The sequence below is a fragment of the Acanthopagrus latus genome, chromosome 1, assembly GCF_904848185.1.
Source record: "Acanthopagrus latus isolate v.2019 chromosome 1, fAcaLat1.1, whole genome shotgun sequence".
Taxonomy (NCBI): Eukaryota; Metazoa; Chordata; class Actinopteri; order Spariformes; family Sparidae; genus Acanthopagrus; species Acanthopagrus latus.
The window spans coordinates 16,682,771-16,705,531 of NC_051039.1; the positions used below are offsets into that span (position 1 = coordinate 16,682,771).

Below are 22,761 nucleotides of genomic sequence, written 5' to 3' on the forward strand. Positions count from 1 at the left end.
ACAACAAAACATTTTTATATAAAACATTTTATATGGACATTCAATAACAAAAAAAACATAATGGCAGTCAAGGGGGATAGACATGACAGAGGGAGAGGACTGGTCATTGAGAAAACCATAGCAACTATGAAGAACGGCCACATAGTTAACTATATTACAGTGGCAAGAAAACCGTGACAGGAAAAATGAAGCTGCCCTGTGTTCCGTTGTGCGGCAGCCATTTTGTTTGTCAGCAGGCCTTTTTGTCAAACAGCACTGTGCTCTTTGTTGTGTGAGCTAGCGTCAAACTGCTAGCTGCCTGTCATTCTACAGAGTTTAGTGGTAAAGAAGAACGCAGCTGGGCTCGGCTGCTTAGGAGTCAAATATGAAAGACACAAGATTCATGCAAAACTTTTTTTTTTTTAAACTTGACAAGTATCGCTCATGCTGGTTTGTCCATGCCGTCAGTGGCTTTGTTAAGTCCATCTTTGTGTATTTTATGTAGTACTTCTCAAGTTGGGAACCAGAACGTGCTGGGGACTTTTTGTTAGCATCTTTGGCTAGGTTTCTTCTTTTTTTTTTTTTTTTTTTCTCCCCCCCTGCATTTTTTTGTCCAGAGCACATTCTATAATAACTTGGAGATATTTAAAAAAAAAGAAATGTTAAATGTCATGAGAAAATCCAACAGCAGCACATTTAATAGAGAAAAAGAGACCTTGACCTGCATGTTTTTCCAAGTGTGAGAACTGAAAAACACAATGGTAGCTTTGAAATTAGTTAACAGTCGAAATCAAAAGGAAAAAAAAACAAAACAAAAACATAACGGCTCCATTGAACACAAAATTTAGATCATATCCCACAATGACATTTTGTTTTTCACCATGTAGGAATATTAACCTGCTAATGTATGAGAGATAGGCTAACACTTTCAGACGTTTACCGGGTATCTTCAAAACAAATCTGCAGCAACCACAAGGGCCGAGCTTACAGATTTAACCACTGAAATGTAAGGAGTCTGTTTACAGACAAAAAAAGTCATAAAATACAGGGAAAACTCAAGAAGAAAGAAACACAGTTGGTTTTGCCCAAAAGTGCTACACACCTATGTTCATTCAATCCAAAATGTCTGCAGTCACCTGCAAAATATGGACACAAAAAAGGGAAAAACAATCCAGCCGTTCCTGTATAATCTGAAATATAATCATGCTGACAGATCCTATGATCAACCCACAACAAAGCAAAAACAAACACAAATAAAAGGTAGCATGGACTGACTGAATATTTCACCGTAAGGACAAAAACTTTGTAGTGTTACAAGCATACCTTTAGTAGGTCAGCACTCAGGTACACTCTCAGCTCCAAATGTCCACCAAAATGAAATGAAAATAATTCTAAAATAAAACTGAAATTGAACTTGCACCTTCATGAAAAAGGATCAACAGTTTCAGATATTTAAAAATAAAAAGAGAGAGAGAGAGAGAGAGAGACAAATGGAAGATGAAAAAGAAGTAAATAAAGACAGCAATAGGATTATCAAGGATTATGATCATAACAATAACAAAGATAATATATTTATACATACGGCAGAAAAATGTGCTTTCTACAAATCTTTGGAACAAAAACAAAAGCCAAAAAAAGCCACGTCTTGGAAATATAGAATACAACGGTATAGAAATATGCACAATAGTAAGGTGTTTTGCATTTAAATATTTTTCTATTCACTCACAGACAGAATCTCTCTCTTGCTCAGTAATTGCTGCTGGCAGCATCTTGAACACAATAACCAACTAAAGTATGTTTCAGGAAGACTCATTCATTGTTGGACTTTGCTCTATAAAAGATGGAGCGCGAGGGGAAAAATCCAAATAATAAATCTCTACATTAAAGGATCAACGAGTACTTGAACCCCGGGGTCGTGGGTGGATGACTGAGTTTGGATCTAGAGCTAAAAATCAATTCAAGAAGGAAAAGAAGTGTAGTGTTGAACTTTTTCGTAGTGTTCAGTGGTAGTGAAGCTGATGTGAAACTCTACTGTAATCGTGTCAGATAGCCAAAAGGTGGAATATCTGTCGTACAGACGCTCATTTTACTGATTTTTAACCCCGAGGTTCACTGTTGGATCTACATGTCCTATGACAGCAGTGGCTGCTGAGTCAAAGAAAATAATGGTTTGATAAGAATGAGAATAATTACAATAATAATAATAATAATAATAATAATTTGGTAACTTTTTTCTCTAAACTAATTTCTTTGCATATCATAACAATTTTAAGTTTAAAGGTTCACCATTTCCACATACTAAGAAAACTTGAGGTAAGGAACAGCTCTAATAAAACTTCCCTCCTTCAGCTTTCGGACGTGATTTCTGTAGCGTTATAAACCGTCACATCGTCCCTCCAAGCCGCCGTGTTCAGCCTCCCTCTACCAGAACACAGCAAGAATGGACATCCTCTCTCATTACTATCTGCCCACTTTAAAGGAGGAATTACAAAAAAATCCATCAGTGGGTGTTTTTCTTTTTTTTCTCTTTTCTTTTTTTTTCAAATCATATTAGTGACTCGTCATTCTGGTTCAAAATGTTTTTTTTGCGGGCGCTCTTTCGACGCGCCTTCCTGCTCCGATGCTTTGTGGACACTTTGATTTGCTCGCTTCCCCTCTCTGTTTCCTTAAATGTCGAGTGCGTGCCGGCAAACACAGCACTCCTCTCTGTCTCATACATGGTTGACAGCTATTTAAAATGTCAGTGATCCACACAGCCTTTGGAAGAACATCTGGCCTCCATCCCGAGTCTTGTGCTGCTGAGTGCCGGGGGAATAAGAAGAAGGGGACTATGATACAGCCGTGCAATAGGGAAGGTGGCCATTTTGAGTCTTTTTTTTTTCTTCTTTTTTTTTTTTTTTTTTAATGTAAAGGCCATCCATCAGTCTTTAATACAGCATTCCTCTATTTCTGTAGTAGCATATATAAGAAAACGTGGGACTGCTCAGGGGTGGGATCTGGAAATATCTTTGTTGTGGTCGACTCCACACTTTAAAACTGGGTGCAGTCCACCTCCACGACAACAGAGGGAGCTCGTTCAGAGTAATTCAATGGAAGAGTGGAGCTCCTGGGAAATGTAGTGTCTTTAGTAAGGGGCAAATCTACTGTAGCCTCCCCTGTACAGTGTGGCCTGCGGAAAACAACAAAAGGCAAACATTTAGGCTCATTATTCTTAATCACTCTGGCGATATTCTATGTTTTTTTTTTTGTTTTTTTTTACAGTCAATCTACCATGGAGGAATTTATTTAAAATACACATTAACTGAGACTTCCAATTAGCTCTTGACACAAAGACCCTCCTCAAAACCAGCTCAAATCAGGTGATACTGTATTTACATATGACAAATTCCAATATATTTGGGACCTGTTTCTCAAAATTAAGGTCTGCAAATAGGAACTAATGATGTTGTAAAATATTACGAATTGAACTAATACACTGTTTGCTCACATTGCTTAGTGGTATGGGAGCTATAGGGACTTACCATGGCTCCGACACCATAGGCAGCCGGGGCAAGCGCAGCATGGTAGGGATCTGCTGTGTAAACTCGTCCGTAGCTATCAGAAAATAAACAAATCAAACATGAGTCATCAGCTATCACATGTCCTGGAAGAAATTAAGAAACGTTTGGCTCAGAGTTACAATGTGACTCATACACTGTGAGCGCAGAAAGGAAAGGGCGTTTTGAAAATTCACTTCCTGTTTGATTTGTGTAGAAATTAAATAGTAAAATACTTTAAAAGTCTTCCCCTAGTCTCATGATACAAAAAAGGTTATCCACACAAGGTGACATATTGTTCTGTGGACCAATGTTATACCCTAAATGGTGTAATTAGTCATTTTAGTTATTTGGCATTTGAACCTGAATGTCTCACCACTCAATGTGTGTACACAGAACACTGTTTTTTCAAGCCATTTCAAAATATATGCATTTTATTGATTTAAAATTCTCAAATTGTCATCTTATGCTGTCATAACTCATTAATAACTCTTTAATGTTTGGTTGTATATGTAATTTACCTGTCAGGCCACAGAATGTGACACAGATGAAATGTGAAATAGATCAGACTGCTTTGTTCATTATATATCTTTAAATGTTTCTCTGTACAGTTATGACTAAAAATTACAACAGAAATAAACAAGTTTGCCAATTTTACTTTTCTACTGAATGCAAAACCAACCACCAGCCGTTTACCAGGAATTAACAGTGGTCATTAGTGCGACATCACAGAGATTTTGTCCGTTTATCCGTTTTTTCCACCTGAAGCACCCAGAACCTTTAGTCATAGGAAATAATTTACAAGGGAATATAAGCTTCCTTCAGCCTGTTGTCTGCATTTAAATCGTGGTTTAAAGACCCACAAGGATTAGGCTTATTAAGCTGCTGACATATAAAAAAGCGACAGCCGTTTTGATATACTGTTTTTATGCTTGACTGTACAACATCGGTACATCTGTCAAATCGTCTGTAACTCCATATAGATGTGTTGAACAACACAATTAACAACAAACAAACGGATTTACATCTGCAGATTTAAAAAAAAAAAGGGAGGCTGAAATAAAAATGCACCATAACGCGCTGTGTTTTATTCCTGATGGGCCATCAGGAATGTTAAATGATCAAAGCCCCGTCCCTTAGGTTTTGGGAAGTACTACACCCAAAGCAGGGACTTTGCAGGGGTTAAAATAATGTACCCAGAACTTAATTCAGATCTTGGTGCCGACAGTAAAAATAAATCGAAGGGTCCTAGTCCCTGGAGAAAGTTCTGCAGTGGAAACGTGGCCTATGCCCTATATTTCTGTGCTTGTTTTTGACCTTTCCTTGATACTTGTACACTTGTGCTGATCTTAAATGTGCCTTTAAAACAAAGTGACTAGACTCGACTGCTTTGTGACAGGAGGACAGCGCTGCGAGCAAACAGCCATCGTCCCGAGACACGTCAGCACCGAGCCGTGCCGGACAGCTAGCTCACCTGTCACTGTAAGCTGCCGCTGCAGCCGCCGCCGCTGCAGGAGTCGCTACCGCAGTCGGCTGGGCATAACGATACGCCGCATAGCCTCCCTGTGATGAGGCGATGGAGGAGGGCAAGAGAGAGGCGAGTGTGTGACAGAGGAGAGAGATGCAATGGAGGGAGAGGAGGGACGAAACAGAAACAAGTAAACTGTTGTTAGAATGGTTTGGTGTATTTCCTCTACGTACTAAAGGACTAGCAGTGAATCTAAAGGGTTACATTGTGAGAAAAACTGCTGAGAAGAGAGCGAAAGATTAACAAGCAGACAGTCAGCAAAACTGGCTAATCTGGTGCAGTACAGCATTCACAAGGATGTAGCTCAGGCTCTGTGTGGGTCTCTCCCTCCATGACTAATGTGGAAAAAACATCTTGAGCTGTACATGATGTGCTTTACTGTTTGTAGCCTTCCCCTATGCAGCAATTACGTGCATTATGCTTCCCACCGTGACTTGGACATGGAGGGAGAGAGAGTTCATACCCATAACTGTGCCCCACCCCGGTTCCCCCGACCAAAAACACACAGTTAAAGAAAGGGGAAGGGGTGGCAAGATGATTGTGTCATTATTCATGTTTGGGATGGACAGCAATGAACAGACAAAAAATAAAAACTACAGGTGTAAGAACACACAGTCAGCAAGTCGGATTAAAAAAAGGGCGCGCGCGCACACACACACCACACACACCACGCTCACGTGGCCAGCGACCAATCACTGACGGACACAGCATGCTTTCCCAAAACTCAGAACGTACAGTGTATTAGGCCAAACATCCCTATAAATAAAAAAAAATAAAAAAAAACACACACCGCTGCATTCTACCCTAAAGGATCAGTCACGACCAAGTCCCCGCATTCAGGACCACACAGTTGCTGCTATGGGAGGAAGGCTGAACTGGGAGAGGAGGGGAGGAGGAGGAGGAGGAGGAGAGAGGAAGAAGAAAGATGACTTGTACAGAGGGATGAAGAAAGAAAAGGCTGTGGGTGTAGAAAATAAGACAGGAGGAGGACGAGTCAGAGAGAAAGGAATAGAGTAGAAAGAGAAGAAGGGAACAGGTTTCAGTTATCGACTGAGGAAGAATAGGATGAACAGATTGAGGAGGAATGAAAGAAGGAGGTTTACAGAGAGAGAAGAAAGAGGGGAGAAGGAGATAAAGGAATGGGGACTGGGCGAGGAGTCAGCCTTGTAAGTATGTCTGCATGCCGACATTGATTCAGTTAGCATGCCACAGGTGAAACAGATAGGGAGATTCCTGGAAGGGGTCTGAATTATCTGCTGATATAAGCTGTCCTACATCCCTCCCTACGATCATTATTCACGTCCTGTTTGCATTTCAAGCATGGCAACGCAGCTTGCCGACACACTACATTTTCCTGATGTGCATGTTTGTGTATGATAAAAAAACGCCTCTGGGTATGTTCATTGAATGAGTGTCCCGGCTAAAAAAACTGATCCTTTTTTTCCTCAGTTTTATGCAAGTATGCAACGAAAATGTCAAATAATATAAAACATGGTTGTGTTTGTTTTGTTTTTGCCTTGAGAATACAATAAAATACACTGAATTCAAAAATGAGGTTTAGTCTGTTAAAGGTCCCATATTATGCTTATTTTCAGGTTGAGATTTTTTATTTTAGTCTATGAGAATTACATGCTTTTATGTTTAAAAAAAACAAAAAACATTTTTCTCATTTTGCCCATAGCTGCAGCACCTGTAATAGCCTGTAATTTTAATAGTGCATAGTTATGTTGTGAGAATAATCCAGTGAAAGTAAAATTCAGGTTGATGGCAACATGCATATGTGTGAAATATATCTCAAGGTTTACATTGTCCTTTTCCTTTTCTCATTCTTGTCACTCAAATATCCAAACAGCTGTCAATGTGCACTTGCAATTAAATGTAAAACATTGTCCGTGTTGCTCCCACATTCCGACCTGACACACATAAAACACACTGAGGTCAGAGGAACAACATCCAAACTCGGTAAGTGGGACCATCCGAGCAGTACATGACTGCAGCACTGGGTCCTTCTCTAGGATTCTTTGAGACTACTGGTCTGCAGTCACCACCCACCAACAAATTTCAAAAGGGTCATTTAAAGGCACACTTTTTGAATACTGGCTGTCTCTACAGACTGAACATTTTGATACTTTCACAGTGTTTATAGCACCTAGACCTGACTAATAATCAAAAAACATGATATGGGACCTTTAATGTTGGACTGAATTAAGACAAAAGGCCATTTGAGGAAAAATAAAAAGTTGTCTTGTCATGGAAATGTATTACAAATGCAAATTCTGGTTAAAGAATGTGTCCACTGTTCAAGCATTGGCCTTCACCTAATCTATCCTAATATGTACGTCCATCTCTTCCTGTCGGTATTTTATTTATGGCAGCTTTCTGTAAAATATCCAAATTCAAATATCAACTTAATTCTTTTCTTCCCCCTTCCGCAACTCCACCCATGTCAGGATCCAGTGAGTTAGTAGAAGAAGACAGAGAAGGCATTTCAATCTCAGATGGTCAATAATGTCTAGCAGCACGCAGTCATTGGAGACGAGGAGGATGCACACTGGCTCTCACACAGAGTGTGTAAACCCTACCTGGGGCAATCTGCCACTAATGTCCTGAAACACTAGTCTACAGAGAGAACAGAAACAGCTATTGTCAACCTGGTCACACACACACACACACCATTACACACACAGACACACACTCAAAATCACATTGGTACAAACTAACTCACAAATGCACAGAGACAAACCCTAGAGGAGTCTACTAATGAATGAAGACTTTGATGAAAAGTGTGTGTGTGCCGGGGCTGCTGAGTGCTATTTTCATATCTATGTGGAATATTTCATGAGGTGGAACATTGTGTCGAAAAAGCTTTATCTGTACTTAAAGTCAGGAAAACTTAAAATGTGTCTGGGATAAATCAAAAAACACCCAAAAGTACACGTCTCTACGGGTTTGGTCTTTGCCATTTCACACTGAAAACCCACAGGCAAGAGGGGGAAAACGTAGGTGAGGAGTGAGGCAGTAGTGGAGACAGAGTTATACTTACATAGAGATCAGCTGCACCGTAAAAGCCATCCTGATAGGCCATCACACTGAGAGAGAGAGACGAGAAGGGCAAGGAAAAGAAAAAGAAGAGAGAGGACAGGGGAGCGGTGGTGGAAAAGTCGACAAAAGAAATGGTGTGATGCGCCACCATGTGGGCATTGCGGGGAACGACAAATGAGGGTGACGATTGAGGGAGGGAGAGGTGAGAAAAACAGTGCCAAACAGATTGTGAAAGAGAGAAGAGAAAGAAGGGTGAGATTATTACACACCGTGCAACATGCAAGACAAAATACCACCTCTTTGTATACAAATGCATCAACTTCAGAGTGATACTACTGTTACTTTAATCCACTGAGACATTTGATCCTAATGTAGTTCAGTATCATTTAACCACTTTGAGGTACAAGGAAATGGTATTTCAGCTCAGCAAACTATCAACAGCTCAATGAAAATATATCAAAACACACAACATGCATAATTATGAGGTATTATTTTTAACTACGTGAAGACATGCTTTTAAAACAACTTTTTTTTTTTTATTTGTCAATAGCGGTTTACTAGTTATCAGTTCTCATTAGTGTTTGTGTGTTTACCCCGGGTAAGTCGGGATGGCAGGTTGTGGCACAGCTGCCCTGACTGCGCTGTAGACAGGCCGGGCACGACCCCGGAGATGAGCGCCTCGAAAGGTCGCGGCGGTGGAGGCAGCTGCTGCTGCTGCTTGGTATGGAAACCCCGGTACTGACAGAGAGAGAGGGGGAAGAACGACAGCGTCTTTATTCCTCCAGGATTACAACAGCATTCATGTGTCTTGTCTCCATCCGTCTTGTGAGGTATAACGTTAATCCTTGTTGTCATACCTGTGTAGAGTTCAGGACTGTACATGGCGCCAACCATGGGACTCAACTTCCATCCAGCTGTAGTCAACAAAAATAAAAGTACATTGGAGGCAGAATTTGACAGGAAAGTCAAAAAGCATTTGTTCACAGTGATCGGTGAGTTTATTGTGAAGAAAGGACGTATAGTCCCAGACTGACTGTCTGCACAGGTTAGGTCTGAGAGCGTCCACGACTCGGTAAGCGGACGCGATCTGGCCAAAAAAATGACGTCACAATCTGACAATAAGAGATCAATAATCTCAACTGTTTTCTTTTTGTTAATTTTGAAATGGCCCATGCAGAGGTTAGAATTGCAATTGGCAGACCAATTTCTATACATGCATCACTTCAACACATCATGGCATTAAAGACAGCTCTTTTCTGGCAAGCTCCCTATCTGCCATGTTGCGGTCTGTATCCCAGGTTGCATTTGTTACAGTACCACTTTGTATCACCCAAGAAATAGCGAGATGAAGTAACTGGTTCAATCTAATTGGCTCCATTACTGTGATCACTTAACATAGACGGGCAATCACAATCTAAAATCATCAGATCACCCGTTCCTACTGCCAGGACAGGATGATTCAATGTTATGATAACACAGACTCTTAGTAGAGTCACATCATCATGATTACAAATTAAGTATAATGTTGTTGTTGTTGTTGGGCATGGGACGATATGAACATTTCACAATTATCCTGTCCAACATAATTACAATTCACAATATGATCCCGACAGTCAACAAAATATTCTTTAACATCTTACGATGACACTTAAACATTCTGGAATAATAAATCATAAGGTCCTCCTGCACCAGTGAAGGATTAATGAATGGTGGTTTCCTCTTCTTCCTGTCATTCTTTATTCTGGAAGCCATAGTATTTACACAGTGTGCAAGCCGTGCCTTCAGCCACGGTGACGGGCTCAGGCAACTTGGAATGAATCAGGAAACCAATACAGCTCTGTACGTCAGTGAGTTGGAGAGCTTTTGCAAGTCATCCATGTGAGGATATTCACAAATAGCTCAATTCATGATTAATCCAATAATTAAGAAATCATCACAATCAACTTATTGTAATTGTCGTTCACTGCCATCTGGGATGAAATCTTCTACTGTTCCATTCCTAGCAGTTGTTTCACAAAGTTATATAGTCCAGCAATAATGATCCCAAGAAAACAGGAATCAAAAACTTGAGCTTTTCTTCCATTTTGTCAGATATTATGCATTTCAGTGTGCATGTGAATGTAAGCAAATCTAACACAAAGTTCTAGGATGATATAAAACTACAATGGATAAACTTTCATCTATGCGGTGATATTTATTCAAGTCACATTACCCTGCTTTGGCTGCTTATTCAGTTTCAAGTGTATTACCGTATGGCAGAGTTGCGAGACCCTCTCCGTTAGAGTAAGGGGTGGTCATCTTCTTGTTGGTCATCACTCTGGCTGTGGCATTATTGACCTGGACACCAGAAAAAGTGGTCAGGGGCCGAGTCAACTCAGTTCAACATGTAATAAAGCAGTGAGGAATTATCAAACTGATACAGAGTCGATCACATTACAATCTGTGCCTTAGCTCTCTTTAAACTGAATATATTCTGTGAGAGATTCATGGTCAGAGGTTTCACATTTAGCTTTAAGTGTGAGGTGTCATTACACTTTAAACAGTTGTTCTTTTTTTTTTTCTTTAAACTTATGACAGAGGTTAATTCTGTTGATGAGCAGCGATGGTATTTGATGCATGCGCTTCTTTTGAAGGAGAAAGACATTTAAAAACAAGGATCCTGGTGAGTAGTCAGGCAGTTTTGCACACAAACAATGCAACCATCGGCACACAGAACAAAGAAAACAACGAAATATCTCAGAACAAAAGCATTCAAAAAGAAAATCCAAGACCATTATATATTGCTACCTTTGAAAAAAAGGAGGGAAAAAGAAGGTGAATTAAGCGGCAGATTCATCAGTTGAACACAATGCAAAAAACATCAATTGAAAGAGTTCATACACAAATTACACGCAGCCAATCAAGAGCGCATCACATCACCAGAGTTGAGCAAAAAACTAGCCAATCAGCAAGCATCAGATGCAGCAAGAAGACCAATCAAAAAAGGTTGGCAGCCCTCCCAATCAAATACACATCATACAGAAAAAGGAGTACAGGGAGGGAGAGAGAACGACAGCAAAGAGACAGAAATATAGAGGGATGCAGGAGGAGGAGCCAGTCCACATGGAAAAAGACACAGAAAAAACACATACATGAGGTGGAGAGGAGAGAGGCAGAGAGAGTGAACAATCCATCCAAATGTGCAATTCCTCTAATGAACAAACGGAAACAACAAGATGCGATACATTCTCACACACACACACGCACACACGCGCACACACAGAACACATCTGACCATTTGCCTACATTGGCTCTAACTGTACATGAGCAACAATGGAGAAATGATGAATGGAGCAAGAACGAGTATACAGAGAGAGAGAGAAGTCGAGATATAAAGACAGAGGAGGATGGGGGATGCAAATATCATTCCTCAAAAAAAAAAAAAAAAATAGAAGAAAAAAAGAAGAAACTAAATCAAACCATGGTTGTGAAACACTGCCAGGCATTCCAGATCAGTGTCACACACCAGAGAGACCTCGGAAAGCACACAACCACCAACACACATCATCCAGAACCAAACTGATCAAAAAGTAAAAACAAGGACACCTCGTTACAGAAATCAAAACAAAGAAAAGCTGCCGTTACTTCATCAGTGACAAGGTTTTGTACTTGGGTTTGCTGGTGTGTCTGAATTGTTTCATGACAGCTTTTTTTGTTTTCTCAAATGCTAAAATTACGTTATGAAGAGTAGATTTGCTGCTACGTAAAAAATAAGCTTGCATCCTCTTTGGGGGCGCACACTACTCATCCACATACACATATCTTTCATTTGGATGTTAAGTCTGAGCAGCCATACCTCTACAACTATCTGCAGACTACAGAGTGGTACAGAAAGTGATAATCAAGTACTTCAGTACACCATGAGAAACAGACAACTATTATTCCCTCCTCCAGTAAAGCTGACATAGCACTCATGCTTGAGCATGCTGTCCCACTAAGGTGCAAAAATGCAGCTATTGGCTGACACATGACACAGAGAGATGACATAGTACTATATGACGTCATACAGATGACGAGAAAGAGAGTAAACCATGCAGGATACAGCTCTGGAATTAAATGCTGAATGCAGTTAGAGAGGTGATTGGAATGAATGCATAAGAAGTGGTAGTCATAGTTGTTGCACTTGCAGATAGATGCAGTACATTCAGTTATACAAGTGGCCTCTATAATGCCATGCGGTCAAGGGCTAATCTCGTAATCATTTCATTCACCACCTCCCCAATCAATCACAGGATTAGCCAATCAGGTTCTGTCAATCAGTCAATCAATCAATCAAGCTCCCTTCAGTAAAGGAGTCCTTCATTTGGATGTTGGGTGCATTTTATCTTTTTCTTATAATTTACTGACGGATGGGGTGGGGGGAGGGGTCATTCAAAGATGATGCCATGTGTACACAACTTACCGTTGCCAGGGAAACGGCGTGAGGACACGCGAGCAGTTACCGTGGAGACTGACAACAACAACAACATACAAAAATCATCAGGGAAATAGAGAAAATATATGTAAGAAAGAAATGATGAACCAAAAGAAAAACATAAACAAAAAAACGAGGTAATGAGAAGCAACCCCCACCCTGTGGTAGAGAGGAAGTGATGTCACAGGTCACGTGTCACCTACAAGTATCAGCCATTGGACAACAAGCTAGCCTCTACTGGTTTAAACCCACTACGAACACAGATCAAATAAAAGGAAACAGAAAATGTCAAAAGTTAACATCAGATTTTGGGGGGGGGGAACTACCCTTTAATTACAACCCAGATTATATTCTGAGAAAATAATCACTCAAAATCAAACTTGATCTATCCTACCTGACTACATCACAGGACAGGAAAATGGACAGAGATATGGGGGAAGGGACGGACAGCAGAAATGCAGGTGCATATGGGGACACACAAACTGGGAGAAAGAGACAAGGACAGACAGACTGGCCTGGTGAAAAAGAGTGGAGAGAGATGAAGGAGAACCAATAAAAAAAGAAGGAAAGGAGAAGGAACGACAGCTATCTGTTGCATTCTCGTCACATGTTCATCCTCTCTCCGCCCTCCATATTTCTGATTCTGCACACGCACACGCACACACACACACACACACACACACACACACACACACACACACACACACACACTCACACAGAGAGAGAGACAGAGAAGAAGAGTGCAGGACATTCGAAACCATGCAGGAGCTTTAGTAGCAAGTAAAACAAATAAAATAAAGTAGATAAAGCGTGATTTTAAAATCAAGAGCCAGAGCAAATGGCAAAAGCATGGTGTATTTGATCTCCCAAGGCCATTTGCAACTGAAATCCGAGCTCATGCTGAAAAATCAAATTAAAAAAAGATGTCACAACAAAATGCACTTCCATGAGATCTGGCGTTTCCTTTTTCAGGATTGGTGGATGCAAGTGTGTGCGTAAACAAAACATTTTTTTCTTTTTCCCCATCCATCTTGCACGTCTGAAATTAAACATCTTTTTTTTTTTTTTTTTTTTTGAAGCATCAGAAATGACACCACACTTCTCACGGCAATCTTATTCCCCCAAACACTGCCCCCTGAAAAATGCCCCCGTCATGCATCAATGTCTGAACACATCAAACGGAAAAAAAAAAAAAAAAAACTGCTAAAAACCCAGAGGCACCCCACGTAATATTAAACAGAAAGGAGTGGAAAGACTTCCAAGACGATTTCTGACCTCATGATCCATCCATGCAACATACAGTAGCCTCTTACAGACACCAGCAAGCACTTTTTTTTTCAGAGGAAAAATAACTGAGAGGCTGTTAACCGCCCTTCTAGTCATAAACACAACCATAAACCAAACATGGCCACTCATCATGATCATGGAAGAAGTGATGTTGGTGATGGAAAAGGTGCAGGAAAACAAAAAAGAAAAGTTTAAAACAAGATAAGATCCTACATGCTGTGACAGAAGCGGATATCGTCAGCAACCCTGTCGCAGTGACGTCTCTCCAGCCATGCCTGTTGTGTAGCCACTCCACCCAGCATGCTTTGCAAATCACACAGCTATTTTTTTTTAGTTTTTTTTTTTTTTTTTTTTTTAAGATCAAGGTGCAATGGACAGCCCACAACATCAACGACAGAGAACAGCAACGACAGCATAAAACATCAACAGGAAGTGCCGTCGTAAGAGACGTTCTGTGTGCGCGGCACCACTGCACCATGCTATAGTGAAGCCAGAGGGGTTAGAGTTGAACACATACAGCCATCCGGAAACCTCTGGGGCAGAAACGACCAGAACATACTCATTCTCATAGTCGGACATGGAGGGGAAACAGAGGAGAATATGATCACTGTTTCTAAAAAAAAAAAAGAAAAAAGAAAAGAAAAAAGAAGAGGAAGAAAAAAAGGAGGGGAGGAAGGGGGAGAGAGAGGGGCGAGGTTGGTGAGTTACCTCGATTTTACGTCCTTCCACCAGCGTACCGTGAAGCTTCTCTCGGGCCCTCTCTGCGTCTGCGCTCGACTCGAACGTTACAAAACCGAAGCCCTGCGAGCAGAGGAGAGGGGAGAATGGGAGAAGAGAGGGAGGGGTGGGGGGAAGCGAGAGGAGGTTGAAAATAGCAGTTAAGCTTTTGCTTGGCTCAGATTTGGTGACACATTTTTAGAACATTTCATGCAATCTCCAACTTCCTACCTTGGATCCCCTCTCGTTGAAAATGATCTCGACGTCGAGGATTTTGCCAAATTGCTGAAAAGGAAAGAGGAGGAAGAACATGAAGAGGCTGAACAGGCATGTAAGTCATGTGCTGCATCTTGCCACGGGGTGTCAGCACTGTTCAACCATGATGAGCTGGCACGGAGCCAGCCCTGCTAGTCTTTCCTTCCACCAGATCTTCCTCTGCTCTTTTCCCTGCACTGCATTTTACATTCCTCTGACTAAAAAAAAAGGAGCACAAGGCCAGGTTTCTTCACCTGACTTTAAATAGCGTTTTTACCCGATGGAATAGCAAGGTTTTGTTGTCAAGTGGGACAAAAACTGATTCCCTTTATCTGAAACTGATACCAGAGAACGTTTTTTTCCCTTCACAATTCCACACTATGATGTAAAATAATTGGTCAAGAAGAAATCTGAGGTCCCAGCGCTGACATCACCAGATTGATCCTTTGAGTTGTGTTTTTAATACAAAGCCACTTTCTCTGCCTTACTGTCATCTGACGATGCAAAGTGAAACAGGGTATATTCTGCTATACGTACCCCAAACATCTGCCGCAGGTCTGGGTCTCGGAAGCGGAAGGGGATGTTGGACACGTGGAGGCGTTTGGGGGTCCCCTTGTCGTCTGTATCGACCCCCGCCGTCCCTCCACCGCCTCCTCCTCCTGAGCCGACCCCTGACTGACCGTCAATCTGGGAGGACCCATCTGTCTGCAGGGACGAAAGGAAGAGATGTATGAGATGAGATGCTAGAAATTTTTCTAAATTGTCATTGTTTACAGTGTGATAGCTTTGGGTCTACAAAGACCATTTCTTTATTTAACCAGTTTCTAGATTCATCAAGTGTTTTTATATTGAAAATGGCAGGAAACTGTGCAAGCTGCTGACAGATCTTTCTACAGTCAGATGACAGACTGTGGTACATTACACATTTATACATAATACACAAATACATTAAATCACATGTGGCTCTAAACAATCAAATCTATGTTACTTGATTATACAGACGGATGAAGTATTAACACAAAAAAGTTCAGTTTTGTCAAATCTAGCTGAGCAATTATAAAGCTGTTGATTTAGAAACTAAAACGTAAGCATTTCAAGGATTTCCAGCACCCCTTGCAACATAGGACAATACAACAGTCTTGAAATTACACCTCTCTAATACTGTTGTTCATATATTTTCAACAAAAAATGAATATTATATTATAATGTCACATATTATCATACATATCTATGATCATGCTAATGCTTTATCTCAGTCTGAAGTCTAAATAAAGCAATCATCCATCAGCAGTGTGGAGCAGAAAGATGCGATTAAGAGGCGTACGTTTAGAAATATAAAGTAGAAATAATAATGTACTCCGGCTTGCTTGCCAGTAGCAGCAGCAGTAGTGTAGTAGTAATAGTGGTTTCCAGCGATTATCTGTGCTATAGTGTTTGGGGCACATTCACATTTTATTTCCCCCTGTTCTGTCCCTCTTCACTCTGCTGAAGCCCCCTGAAGCGAGTGTCAAACTACCTGTTCAAACGCCTCTAAGCTACAGTCTCGGATTCAGGTGCATTTTTTGAATTTGTGACAGGGGCATGTTTAAGCATGTTACTCCTTTAGAACTGATGAATAGTTACAGCTTCATGTTACTGGGGGGGTAATCTTAATATTTTCTCTGGTTTACAGAAAAAGGATGATCAGATGTGTCATTTGGATGGTTAGTGAGCAGGTTCTGGGTAGCGGCATCAGTATTGTGAGAAGAAAAGTCAGATCGGTGCATCCCAGCGACTTACTATATTTACTTTTCAATCTATAACACATATTCCTCCGCACTCTCACTCTCGGCACCCTCTCAAGGCAAAGACCTGATGTGGGCAGCACACAGAGGAAGAGGCTGGCACTCACTTGAGCACTGAGGCTGTTGGCAGCGTTGGCGGCGCTGTTCACTGCTCCGCCGGCTTCCACGGGGCCCTGGACGGCCCCCGCTGCGTACAGGCTACCCCCGTAATCCAGGGTCAGGCCGTTTTGGGGGGGCGGCGGTGGAGGTGGAGGGAACGCGGAGAAAGGTGGTGGTACGAGTCCCTCCTGACCGCCAGCACTATCCTGAGAGCCCTATTGGAAGAGAAAGACGGGAGTGATGAGGGGAGCGAGAGCTAAAGTAGCCGGCTGGCTAACATCCACAGTATCTTTTACCGAGAGCATCACCCCGAACACACAGAGAACTCTTTCCCATGCTCCTCGGTCCGAACGTCATGCAGGTGTGGATATTATATTTCCATTTCCACATGTATGTGTGTGTGTGTAAACGTGTCCATGCATCTACACCCCCAAACTCATTAAATATTCACTGCAGCCACATCTATTATTGAGGGTCAGATGCCTCCACGCTCAGAGTGTTGTACAATGGTGAGTGTCTAACGCCTGCACACACACTCACAAACGCCTCTGCACACGCATCACCTTTGACACGCAAACACCCACACACCTACATGCTCACATAAAGACCAACTGTTAGGAAGGAGGCCTGCCCAAGTCTTTCTGCGCACGTTATTAGCCCCCGAAAATCACCGAATGGTACCGGCACTAGAGTGCGTAGGAGGACAATACAGGCACCCACAAACACATGGCGGAACACAAACACATACACATACACATACACACACACACACACAAGCACGCACGCACACACGCACACGCGCGCACACACACACACACACACACACACACACACATTCCTTGCTGCTAGCAGCAGGGCATGGATACCCTAAATGGTAATAGCTAGAGGGCGGCAGGAGACAGCAGGGACGGGAGAGAAAAGGGGGGGATGGACGATAAAAGGTGATGACTGATAGAAGAGGCATGGCCGGCTGCAGCAGACAAACTGACCATCACTGTCTTCAGATCTTTTTATATCTCCCTAATAGCTGCGCAGGATGCTAAAATCAATTCAAGACTGCAGCACACTGAGAAAATATTTTGGCTCAGTTCACTGACAACATTGTTAGATAATTACAACGAGAATCTAAGTCAGCCTTTCTCAAAAAGTGCTCCACGACCACGACCCATGAGCAGATTTGGGAAAATATCATGTTTTAGATTAAGTGTTTCTCAAACTGTCTGTGACTCTGAACGACGCCGAGTGACACCAAAGTCCCCGTAGTGAGTAGACTAGATGTGCTGTTTTTAAAGATAAAATCAACTCGTATGTAAATTCAAACATTGCCATTCGAATTGGCTGTTTTGCTGCATTGTCAGGCTTCAGCAAACACAGCCCACCGTTTTGTGACCGTTTCCAACACTGCCTGCATGACATACGTACACTGATATTATGATTCGTGTCAAAAATGATCGGTGCGGTGGACCTCAGCGTCAGACTGTCAACATCGTCCAGTTTGAAGACAGACATTTGGAGTGTTCACATTAAGATGGAAACAGAGACAAAGATCAACGATGAGCGAGAAGGCTATGCTACTTTCGGAGGTCGTCATCTAATTAGGCTGCAATTTGTAATATGTTGAAAGGGGACGTTTCTTTTTTTGGGGTTGCTGTTAAGTTAGCACGTTAATGAGGGTGTATTTATTGGTTAAATGGTCCTTGTTTTGAAACGGTTTGAGGAGCGCTGGTCTAAATCAAGCTGGCAGCTCTGTGAGGTTAAATCATAGGCACAGTAATACTTAATGCTAAATGCTAACAACAGAATGCTAACATGCTCGCAGTGACAATGCTAACGTATTGCTGTGTAGCAGGTAATGTGTTCACTATGTTCACATTAACATTTAATCAGCAAATCAGGCTAATGAGCACAGCACAAGAGCAGCTGAATGTTATTAGTTCTGTGGGTATTTGGCCATAAAACAAAGTATAAACAAATTAAAAGTTTAGTGAGTGAGGAGACAGCCAAAGCTATTACAATTCAACCTGTGAAGGGCAAAAACGTCTGTGCCAAATATCACGGTGTACTGCTAACATGGCTAATAAAAATACAACACACTGTTGCCTATTAGGCTTTTGTCAGGGATGAAATGATTTCCATCCTTGACCCCGGTGTTAACTCAGTCCAATAACCATCCCCAAGACAGACACAGGTAGTGGCTGGCTCACTTTGAGATGTGTAGGAAAATTAAAAATCAAAAAATAGAAAACTGTCAGAAAGCACCGTGGTTAAAACAAGAGCATCTCAGATGCCTAACTTCATCTCACAGACATCTCAAGATGCAAACAGAGGTTTATTACTGTAGCAGGTAGATTATCTAAACCAGGGCATGTGGCTCTCTAGTTATTCTCCTTGCTCATCTTCCTGTTCACCTCCTACTTCTAATCACTATCATCATTAATGTTATTATCAGCAGTAACAGTAGCAGCACTAAAAGCAGGCAGTAACAATAATTCATTAGGTAAAGTACAGTCTGGCTTTTTTTTCCACCACCAAAATGAATTTCACCAGTAAAGAGACTACATGCATATAAGACATCTGCTTAGCTACATCTCTGTGTGTGTGTGTGTGTGTGTGTGTGTGTGTGTGTGTGTGTGTGTGTGTGTGTGTGTGTGTGTGTGTGAGTGACAGGCTGCAGCGATGCCCATCTGAGTTGCACAATAGATCTCTGTCCCTTTGGGAGTGTTAAAAGTGTGTGGGAGGGTGTGTGTGTGTGTGTGTGTGTGTGTGTGTACGCATGCCATCTGTCTCCCAGCTTTTGACCTTTCTCAGCGTCACACCTGTGACACGGTAGCCGGGCCCCTCCACTCAGTGACAAACCGGGGGATGCACACGGTCGACACGTATCACATCGATATTGTGACATGAGAGGCAGCGAGTCGACAGGGAGAGGGAAACTTTGTCTGAACACAAATACGTCAACAGTAAATACTGAGGCGTTTTTGTTTTATTACTTAGTATAACAAGCTTCAGCGCGTTTTAGCATCTTGTCATTGGGATGAGTACATGTGAAATAAATACATAAAATCCCTTTGGTTTCTGTTGACTGATCTTGTCAGGATTATATACTTTAAAACTTGACAACCTTTATTAATAACATGTCCAAGTTATTATTTCAAGGCTGCTAAACTATCCATCCTGTTATTAGGAATAACATTTTTAAGAAGATGGCACCCCTCATGTGCCCTGTGCCAGTGAAGACTCACTGAATTCACATAATCAACAGGACTGATGGTATCAACATACCAAATAAAAGACTTTCATCAAACCCTTGATATGTACATCAACCCTATCGCCCTTTAAACACTTATAAAGCCATTACTACAAAGTATACCTTCAATTTGAATAATTACGCAATTACAGAGATGCAATCTTAATATTACTGACGGTAACTGGCAAATATGAATGAAATCGATATGATGTCTGTCGAGCCATCAAGAAACTGATGACAAGGCATTATTTAATCAACAGTTTGATGTGTGTTGTTCATTTTAAAAGGTATAACAAAGACTGTTGGCTCTATTGCTTCTAAAAGGTCCTGTTTGTGGGATTTAAGAGGATCTATTTAGAGAAATGTAATATAATATTCTTTATTTAAAAAAAAACAAAATCTATTAGTGTATAATCACCTGAAACTAACTCTTTGTGTTTTTGTTACCTTCCAATGAGCCTTTCACATCCACAGAGGGAGCAGGTCTTTTTCCATGAGGAGTCCATCATGTTTCACCGCCGCGTTTCTACAGTAGCCAAGAACGGATAAACCAAAAGTAACTCTAGAGAGGGCCAGTCACAATTAACGTGTTTAAAGGAGCCATCTTATTTGAGGGCAAGGAAATCTGCAACCACACTGCTAGAAGCCACTAAATCCTACACACTGGACCTTTACATGAACAGATCTCAGCAGCTCAACCACAGCGCAACACTGCAAATAGGTGATACAGCTCATGCAGTAATCACAGACCTCTTTAAGCATCATTGTCTTTATTTTTATGTTCAACTACAAGAACATTCTCATTTTTTTTTCTTTCTTTCTTTCTTTCTTTCTTTCTTTCTTTCTTTCTTTCTTTCTTTCTTTCTTTTAGGGAACACACCAGAGACATTGCACTGAACTCAGCCTTTAATAATTGCGGCACTGATCTGCCCGATTTCAGCCGGGAAACCACAACCAGCCATCTGGTTATCCAGCTCCCTCCTCTCCCTGATCACACACAGTAAATACACGTTTGTCATTAATCTAAAACGATGCTGCCGTCCTTTTCAACGCAAACATCCTCCTTTCATACCCAAATCCCTGAACTGCCTCTGCTGCTCTCCTGCCAGGTGAAGAGACTCCCCCGCCTCAGCCAGAACAGAAAACACGTTTTCCCGATCTTCAGTGCCCGAGCACTCGAGCAAGACAGCCAGCAGATTACTGACCACAGAGTCCAAGTTTAACTTCATTCACATTTTCAAACAGCAGCTGTGTCCGCTCCTCTGAAACCCTGCAGCTGTATGAACCTCTTCCAATCCTGTCCGCAAGCAGCCAAATTAAGATTTTTGCTAAATGATAACATCCCTCATATCCTCGCCTTCTTGTGCTGCCTCGGTTTAACACCGTAGCACGACAGCCTTATACCTTTGTTTCCAGTGTGTATTCAATGCTCATTATTTGTACAGACTATGAGAGGCCTGTGACTGTTTGGATTATATAATATCAATATGTAGGTAAACATACAGGCCTGTACAATCTTAGTCATTCCTGAGTTTTCAGCATGAAAAACTGTTATTTGACGGCGTAAAGAATAGACTGTATTGGATAGATTTCGTGGTGATTCCAAACCCTTCCTTGTAATTTGTTTTCTGTTAATAGAAGCAGCTCTAATTCACAGACAAAAGCTTTAAAATAAACCAGAAAGTGGTTAATATGTGTGGAGCATCCTCTTTGTTATGAAAAGCAAAGATCCACAGTGTTACATCACCGATGGTAATAATGCGAACACGAGCTGAAATCCTCTGATGAGACATCCTGTATTCATTATGTTTGCTCGATTCAAAGAGACAGAAAAAGGCGAGCAAAAACAAGGAAATGAGTCAGTTCAGATCATACTTTTAACTGCAGGAGACCAGATACATTATATGCTAAATGATACCCTGGATGACTTTGTCTTGCATCAGCCCATTAACTGAGGTAAAAATGATAGCAGGTGGGGCGCGTCATTCTGGGTCACCAGGTAAGAGCTAACCTGGATGACAAACTGAAATAGAGAAACTAGACCCGCTCCTGTGTCTTGCAAGAAAGGGAAAGTTGATCCCCCAGGTTGGGTCAAGTGGTGAAATGGGAAAAGTAGAGCAGAGACAGACTGCCAACATTTCGCAGCAATGAGGTGACATTTTTTTTTTTTTTACAAGCGTAGTTGTAGTCTCAGGCTGCATAACATGGAAATAAAAGCTTGTACAGCAAACTTGCAGCAGATCTCAGTCTGTCCACCTCTTTGATTAAATATCTCAACAACTATTAGATATACTGTCATGACATTTGGTGCACACACTCATGCTCCCCCGAGGATGAATCCCAACCACTTCAGTGAATTTTTCAACTCTTATGTTGTGCTATCTTTAGTGAGAATGCCATGTTGTCTTATACTTTGGTTAAAATCATGGCTCAAGTAAAGAGTAGTAGAAAGTAGTAATGCTACTGACTTAAGACGTTCCAAAAAAGGGGAACAACAACAACAGTATGGACGTAGTTTGGTTTGAAAAAAAAAATGCATGTACAAACAAACCATTGTAATATATGTTTTTAGTGCAATGACACTATAACAAAAGGGGGGCCATGCAGTGACTTATTTCACCGTCTTAAGCAGAAGAACCCAGATAAGTACAATGGGAGGCGAGCATCCTGTGAGAGAACTCAACAGCTATTGAGAGATGACAAACCACAAATGTTTTTCAGTACTGAAGTCATCAAGAATATACTTATCGCAGAATTTCCCCTGAAAGACCATGACGTTAATTCAGGGCTGCACTGAGAGCGATAGGGTTGATGTATTATCGTATGCCAACCAA

The 22,761-nt window shown here is 41.4% G+C and overlaps 1 protein-coding gene across 6 annotated transcripts in view; it reads right to left on the reverse strand.

The window, feature by feature from the left end:
• Positions 1 to 391: 391 nt before the first annotated feature.
• Positions 392 to 22,761, reverse strand: part of LOC119020165 (RNA binding protein fox-1 homolog 2-like) — a 39,746-nt gene continuing 17,376 nt past the window's right edge. For 3 of the 6 annotated variants that reach the window (XM_037099340.1, XM_037099332.1, XM_037099374.1), the window contains 11 exons: positions 16,689 to 16,895; positions 15,335 to 15,502; positions 14,774 to 14,827; positions 14,534 to 14,626; positions 10,335 to 10,422; positions 8,943 to 8,999; positions 8,679 to 8,823; positions 8,087 to 8,132; positions 4,990 to 5,078; positions 3,501 to 3,573; positions 392 to 3,148 (listed from right to left, as the gene is read on the reverse strand). In XM_037099340.1, the coding sequence (XP_036955235.1) occupies positions 3,104 to 3,148; positions 3,501 to 3,573; positions 4,990 to 5,078; positions 8,087 to 8,132; positions 8,679 to 8,823; positions 8,943 to 8,999; positions 10,335 to 10,422; positions 14,534 to 14,626; positions 14,774 to 14,827; positions 15,335 to 15,502; positions 16,689 to 16,895 (1,065 nt within the window). In that variant the 3' untranslated portion in view covers positions 392 to 3,103. Of the gene's footprint in view, positions 3,149 to 3,500; positions 3,574 to 4,989; positions 5,079 to 7,625; positions 7,663 to 8,086; positions 8,133 to 8,678; positions 8,824 to 8,942; positions 9,000 to 10,334; positions 10,423 to 14,533; positions 14,627 to 14,773; positions 14,828 to 15,334; positions 15,503 to 16,688; positions 16,896 to 22,761 lie in introns of those variants that run through there. The other 3 variants (XM_037099349.1, XR_005075241.1, XM_037099359.1) reach the window with 3 other exon arrangements.